Source organism: Nerophis lumbriciformis, linkage group LG13, assembly GCF_033978685.3.
Source record: "Nerophis lumbriciformis linkage group LG13, RoL_Nlum_v2.1, whole genome shotgun sequence".
In the NCBI taxonomy this organism is placed as follows: domain Eukaryota; kingdom Metazoa; phylum Chordata; class Actinopteri; order Syngnathiformes; family Syngnathidae; genus Nerophis; species Nerophis lumbriciformis.
The window spans coordinates 30687233-30695420 of record NC_084560.2 but is presented as its reverse complement, the minus strand read 5'-3'; the positions used below and the strand labels follow the sequence as shown (position 1 = coordinate 30695420).

Genomic DNA, 8188 nt, shown 5'->3' with positions numbered 1-8188 from the left:
GGTACAACCCCCCATACAGCAAAAACGTCTCAACTAACATTGGACACAAATTCCTCAATCTGATTGACAAACACTTTCCCAAAGACAACACCCTAAGAAAAGTATTCAACAAGAACAACATTAAATTGAGCTACAGCTGCATGAACAATATACGACAAATCATCTCAAACCACAACAAAACAATTGCAAATGAGCCGTCGGCCCCCAGACAGAGCGACTCCAAAGGCTGTAACTGTCGAAAGAAACCTGATTGCCCTCTCAACGGGGGGTGCTTACAAACATCAGTTGTCTACCAATCTAAGGTAATACGCAAGGACATTAACACATCCGACACATATGTAGGATTAACCGAGGGAGAATTCAAAACCAGATGGAACAATCACAAGGCTTCTTTCAGGATCAAAAACCTGCGAAATACCACAGAACTCAGCAAACACATTTGGGACCTCAAAGACAATAATGTTGAATATTCAATAACATGGCAAATTCTTGCATCCAGCACACCTTACAATAGTGGTAATAAAAGATGCAACCTATGCTTGAAAGAGAAACTGTTTATTATTTACCGTCCAGACTTGTCATCCCTCAACAAGCGCAGCGAAATTGTCACAGCATGCCGCCATAGACGGAAACACCTCCTAGGTAACACATGAGCCAATCACCACGCCCCTAGGCCAGCCTGTACCCACCCACTCTGTGCCCTATATAAACCATGGTATGCGAATGCTCCCATTAAAATCTCCTGACGATTGAGGGTACCCCCCCTCATGAAACAGGCCTGTAGAGATGAAATAGTCTTGTGATTTTTTTCCCACACATACATATATATATATATATATATATATATATATATATATATATATATAGATGAAATAGTCTTGTGATTTTTTTTCCCACATATACATATATATATATATATATATATATACGTATATATATATATATATATATATGTGTATATATACATATATATACATATATATATATATGTATATATACACACACACACACACATATTATAATATATATATATATATATATATATATATATATATATATATATATATATATATATATATATATATATGCATACATACATACATATATATACATACATACACATACATACATATATATACATACATACACATACATACATACATATATACATACATATATCCATCCATCCATCTTCTTCCGCTTATCCGAGGTCGGGTCGCGGGGGCAGCAGCCTAAGCAGGGAAGCCCAGACTTCCCTCTCCCCAGCCACTTCGTCTAGCTCTTCCTGTGGGACCCCGAGGCGTTCCCAGGCCAGCCGGGAGACAGTCTTCCCAACGTGTCCTGGGTCTTCCCCGCGGCCTCCTACCGGTCGGACGTGCCCTAAACACCTCCCTAGGGAGGCGTTCGGGTGGCATCCTGACCAGATGCCCGAACCACCTCATCTGGCTCCTCTCGATGTGGAGGAGCAGCGGCTTTACTTTGAGCTCCCCCCGGATGGCAGAGCTTCTCACCCTATCTCTAAGGGAGAGCCCAGCCACCCGGCGGAGGAAACTCATTTCGGCCGCTTGTACCCGTGATCTTGTCCTTTCGGTCATAACCCAAACCCATACATATACATATACATATACATATACATATACATATATATATATATATATTATATATATATACACATATATATATACACATATACATATATATAAGCCCCGTGTCGGCCACACGGCTAACTCTTTAAACAAATAATTATTTAGCCTAAGCCCCGTGTCGGCCACACGGCTAACTCTTTAAACAAATAATTATTTAGCCTAAGCCCCGTGTCGGCCACACTAAACCATCGTTTAAAGTCCCCCACCTTGGATAATTTTTTACACGGGTAAGTGCGCCGTGTATTTCTTGAATCTCCGGCTCTTAGCTTTGTATGGACTCATTGATCGTTTACAAACTGAGTTCGGAGAGGAAGTGACACCAGAAAGACCGCGCCCCACACAGGAAGTGACGTCAGACAGAACGCGCCACAGCCAGCTTCATAACAACCTGTTTCTACTAGAAATATGAAGGCGAGTCATCCAGACATGCCCGTGTTTACCCATCTTCTACATGTACAGACACTTGTGGAAATCACACATGAATACCTTAAGAGAAAGCGATTGCAGCTATTTGGGATACAACACACCTCAGACGCCAAGAGAACTTTCGAATGTTAAGGTCAGCTGTGATTCTACTTACCGAAAAATTTTGTTTATTTGTCGAAGGGGAGACATCGAAAATGCGGGCTACCGTGGATGTGATCAAAAAAGGTAGCGTGTGCTTTGTATTACCTAGCCAACGAGGGAAGACTACGGAAAATGCTTTTGGACTGGCAAAGCAGACCGTATCAGTTATTGTCCGCCATGTATGTCGCGGACTCAACGTCTAGGTTCAGAGTATATAAAGTCACCAAAAAGGAATGGACAATGAAGGTGAAGGCTGACCAGTTATCTAGATCCCTAGATTGATTGTTGTAAAATGTTCTTTATCACATTGTTTACTTTCACGTGTTTATTAAAGATGTGATTAATTTATGATGTCTCAGGTGTGACATTCACTACAATAGGGCCCCACAGCGCACGGGATTCCAGTTAATTGAAAAACCACAACACTGGATATTGTTCAGATAAATTCAATCTAATCTAAGAACTTGCACACAAAGCAACACTGGTGGTGACTATGTAGTGCGCATTTTTCGCACATGCGTACTAAGTCGCGTTGCACCGGCGGGCGCAGGGTGGCGGGGGTCTTAAACGATCATTGTGTGTGTGTGGACAAGTATAAGTTTAGGTGGGATTTACACTGGAGTTTAGAAGGGACCAAAGTAAGCACTCAGCCACAGGGATGGAGCTTCTCCCCCTCGACATTACACTATGAGCTAACACAAACAAGTATTATCTTCATCTAATGTTTGCACAGACATAATAACACCGACGTACAACATGCTAAAGGGAGCTTTTATATGCGGTCTGATTCAGGTGTTCCTAATGTTGTGACCGGATGAAAATATATAATGTTTAAAGTTAAAGTTAAATTACCACTGATAGTCACACAAACACTAGGTGTGGTGAAATTACCCTCTGCATTTGACCCATTCCCTTGTTCCACCCCCTGGGAGATGAGGGGAGCAGTGAGCAGCAGCGGCGACCGCGCTCGAGAATAATTTTGGTGATTTAAACCCCAATTCCAACCCAAACAATTGAAGTACCCGGCAAAAAAATTGTGGTGAAAAAAATCAAGATATATATTTAGAGAGTGAACATTTTCAAAAGATAAATGACGATACTTTTAGAGAGGGTGGGGCGGGGTTTCATTTGCAATCTAGGAACGCCTCCTCAAACTAATCTTGCAGACAGATTAAAAAAACATGTGATTAAAGTGAGTGTGGGCTTAGGTTTAGGCCAAACTTACACCAAAGCATATCCAATACATATTATCTGGACCACAATAAAGTGTTTTAAAGGGGACCTATCATGCAAAACCAACTTTTTTTTTCCTGTTGGTACTTGTTTTGGTATATTTGGGATAAAAAAAAAAGTCCCGTTAATATGAAATCAAATCATGGAGGTGTGGCGGAGATATTTATAAAACTATCTTGCCTTCTTCTAAACTTTCTCCAAACAAGCTGCTTGGAATTTGAGACTTCAGTGAAATATTTTGCCTAAGTTATGTTAGTGGATATCTCAATATACGGTAGAGATTTACGCGTAGAGCATTGTGGTACATTTTTCTTTATCCTCTAGTTGTGGGGCACACTGGCTCGTACATGCACATGCATGCAAAAATCCTCCACTGTTGCCATTTCTAACACAAAGTAAACTTCTAACTGTCAGTCTTGATATGGAAGCTCTACAAACTACAACATGGCTGACTGGGTGGAGACGTAGTCGAAAGAGGCTTGGGGAGGGGGAGGGCTTCGGCAAGTACCGTATTTTTCGGACTATGAGTCGCAGTTTTTTTCTTAGTTTGGCCGGGGGTGCGACTTATACTTAGGGGCGACTTGTGTGAAATTATTAACACATTACCGTAAAACGGCGGGAATAAATATTTTGGCAGGGGCCTCCCTAAAATAATTGAATGACCCCCGCCCCAAATGTGTTCCTGCAGTCGGGTCTGTGCTCACCCGTTCTTTCTCTGAATTTTGTGATTGGATCTGGAGAGGTTGACCGCCAGGAAGACAAATCATTGTCTTCTCGGGTTTTATTTGCTAAAATACTTCATTATAAAGGTACAGACAATATGCAGACACACAATTTTTTTAGAAATGATTACTGTTATGATGTACTGTATACAGTGGCGGGCCATGCGTTTCCCACCTAGGCCTTCAGTGATGTCCGACTTCAATGATTACCTCTCAAAATACCATAATTAATGTCACCACATGACCATTGTTGAAGAAATGCTATACAGGAACACATTTACACCCTACTGCGCATTGAATCACATCAACAGTATACAAAACGGGTTATTTTCTGGCACACTTAAAAATCAATTAAAACGCATCAGCAATTAAAACATACCCTAAATTTCTTTGCTTGGCTTATGCAACTTGCGGTCAATAGTTTGATTCAAAGTACACACTTCTCAAAGATATATTAACTGCCCTGACCACATGATGGCGACAAATACACATGTAACAATGTTAATTAAATGACAAGCTTGACACACTGTAACAACAAGAGTTTACAACTTTTAGTTGTAACAGAACAGCTACTGTCAACAACTTGTGATCTGATTGGCTATCGCAACTGTCTCTCCACTCTATGTGTTCTCAAATTCATCCACTAACGGTCCCAATGACGTATCCAATCACAGGACGCGTAAATGTCATATTCAATGTGAGGCCATCTAGAAGGCCTTACTGACAACAACTCGTGATCTGATTGGCTATCGGAACTGTCTATCAACTGTATGTCCCTGTTTGCTTACAGTACACGGATGCCTGCATTGCTGAATCTGAAGGCGTCTGGCAGATTTCGTACAACATGGCAACATTAGCTAGCTGAATTCTGATTGAATACAAACTTAAACTAAAAACAACAGCACTGGAAGGAGCATAATATGACTGAAAATAATATGAATAATTTTTGATATTTAGGGAAAGTAAATTAAAAAGTAATTTTATCTTTAATTATGATCATGATTTCTGGTTATGTTAGGCCAGCAGAGAAGGCCTTGCAGGCCCTGACGACACACCACTGACTGTATGATGCTAATATGATTTTTTTTTTTTAGTTAAAGAATATAAACTGAGTACCCCAACATATGTCTTCTCAATCGCTGTGTAAAGGTATATCCTAAGTATTGCAAAGCTGGGATTGGGTCGGAGTTGATTTTTGTAAATACATATTCAAAAAGACATTTTTTAGGCCAACACTGTGTGTATAAGTCATACGACAGCTTTTGTAACCTGTAACCTGTTTGACGGAGGTTTTACTATCATTCTTATGCCTAATAATATACCGGTATTACAAAATTTGTGTTGAATCAAGAATCAATTCTGAATAGAATTGTTACCCCAAAAATCGGAATCGAGTCAAATTGTGAGGTGCCCAAAAATTTCCACCTCTAATATTAACTGACAAGCAATTATTCAGGAAGTAACCCTGAAAGCGCCACAAATGTAAAAAGCTGCTGTCTTTCCTTTTACTTACCGATCTCTTTTCCCAGTCCCGACCGCAGAATGGCGCCGGCCGAGGAGACCACAGCACAGGTCCGGAAGCTGTTCCCCCCCTGAATCCTGTACAGCTGCTCCAGGGGTAAGGAGGGCACGAGGCGAGCCCACCCGTACGAAGAGAAGGGCTGCTCGGACCCGTCCACCGTGGTGAGTGGGGCCTCGGTCTTCATTTGACAGAGTAGTTCCTTGGTGGTCTGCGAGGCCTTGCGGGGCCCCTTGAAGACCACGTGGTGCTTGTTGGCCTTCATGTACTCGTTCCTGGCCCGCTGCAGTCGAGGGCTGAGGATGTCGGCGGACAGGTGCCCCTGCCACAGGCGCTGCTTCACCACTGACGCCGACTTGGACAAGTAGTACTCCTCCGGATCGGAGGAAGTGTCGGTGGACCTCCTGGGAGCCATCATTCGGTTTCCTCTTTCATCATCTGCGTCTTCCCCCTCCTCATCCTCCTCCTCTCCACCGTGATCCTGAACTCTCCTCACTTGGTTTTGATACTGTGTAGTCCGGGAAGTTTTGTCACGACTGGAATGAGAGCCCACATTTTCAGTCCCGAAAGAAGACCACGCAGCCAGAGTTTGGGGGTCCAGGTAGTCTTGGCGACTGGTCTCCTGGCTGCCATAGTTGACATAAGGTGCACGGTTAAGGCTCCTCCTTAACTCCACACTGGGCCCTGGGGTCACAGAGCTGTTGACAGCCTCCAGTCCTGGTCTGTCTCCAGCATATATTGGGGTCAAGCTGGAGGCTACTTCAGGCCTGGGACCCATGACGGTGTTCTGCTGGATGGATGTCAAACGGCGGGTGTCAGGGTGCTGGGAGATCAGCGTGCTGGCGGAGATCAGTGCCTCGTTGACCCGGGCGTCCAGAAAGTAGGAGAAGAGAGCGAGCAAGAAAACAACCCAGGCCACCATTCCCAGCAACAAAAGTCTTCGCCATGGCCTCATGCTGGACTTCATTAGTCCAGAGCAACAAAGCTCTGCAGCTTGAGGAAGAGCTGGGGAAGAAGAGAGGAGGACAAGGTCAGTCCAGAGGTCAGCCGGGGGGGGCCCTGGAGGAGAAAAAAAGCTCAGAAGGAAGGAAGAACAGGTCCGGTAAGTGTCAATTCTCTTCAACTCACCTTAAATTCTATTTCTTCGTGTCCTCGAGCAGTTACTACCAGGACCTGGAAATAAGAGAAGATGAGAATGATGTAACTCTTCTACTCTTCTGTGTCAGACAGAACAAGCATCTTAACTGGATTGCTTGTGTTGTTTTTTTTATTACAAATACACCACAAAGTTTGGCCCCATAAATCGTACTGACTAATAAAAATGTCTTAAGAGCAAAATGCCATTGACAAAATGCTAACTCTAGGGCAGCCATCTGCATCCGGACCATGTGACTGCCCTTTCGGGATCTCTGACCAATTAACATCAATAGAAAATATAATATTAAAGTATAACAAGAATATGCAATTAAAGTAAAAATTGCAGTGAATGCAAACTGTGCTGAAATGCTAACAGGCAGCGTGGGTTGGCCAGGTAGCGTCAATGAACAAAATATGTGACTTTATATCAGCAAAAATAGCTAAAACAGCTAGCATGTATCAAGTGCAATGCTATATGGCTCTGAAGTGTATGCTTGCAAAAACATACTAAAGTAAGCGTGCTTACAGTTAACATGTATCAAGAACCAAGTTATATGACTGAGGTGCACGCCTGCAAATATAGCTATAAATGTTAACATACTATTAGCTAACATACGCCAAGTACCAAGTTAAATGACAGGACCCCAGTGTGTCTATGTCCTGGCTGTGAATGACAGGAAGAAATGCTCTGTTTGGCTTGATGGGATCATTTATTTGGCGCCACCCGCTGGTTTTTGCAAGTATAAAATCCCTAGACGCCGATATGAAAAGATCAGATTCTTTTCCTGGGGGGAAAAATACTGTCTTATATTCTTGTCATTACCGTATTTAGAGTAAGTAATTTAATGGAAGAAATATTGTCAAATGCTCATCCCTAACAGAAGTTAAATATATAATAAAGAAGGAGCATTAAAATCCAGTTTCTTCCCACTTTTTTTCGTGGAAAAAAAACCAAACTCCATCCATCAAAATATGTGCAGAATTCCCTGGTCCCTGCTGATAGTCACAGATTGTCGTTAGTGGCTTGATTGGCTGCCAAAGTTGCAGAGCGCCAAGATGCCAGGAGGGATGAGAGAGTAGGTGGGAATGCATACAAGTGGGTCACCGGGGGACCGCTCTGTGATCTTTTGCTGAGATTGAGTCTATGGAAAATAGCCTCGACAAAAGTGGGGTAAAGGTAAAGACAACGTGGTAATGAGACAGCCTTTGCCCTTACACAGAACACACAATCACGTCATCCCACAATTAGGTAATTAGCATAAAATAGGAACTATTACGGATATCCTAACCTTAGATGGCTTCTCGTCTCAGAATTATTTTCGGAAATGCCTAAAAATCAACTTCGTAGCCTCCAGTTCCTTACT

The 8188-nt window shown here is 42.5% G+C and overlaps 1 protein-coding gene across 1 annotated transcript in view; it reads right to left on the bottom strand.

Annotated features, from left to right (window-relative positions):
- Window positions 1–6654, bottom strand: part of st6gal2a (ST6 beta-galactosamide alpha-2,6-sialyltranferase 2a) — a 60607-nt gene extending 53953 nt beyond the window's left edge. Inside the window, exon 1 of the mRNA XM_061971053.2 lies at window positions 5682–6654. Within this exon, the coding sequence (XP_061827037.1) occupies window positions 5682–6654 (973 nt within the window). The remainder of the gene's footprint in view (window positions 1–5681) is intronic.
- Window positions 6655–8188: the final 1534 nt, after the last annotated feature.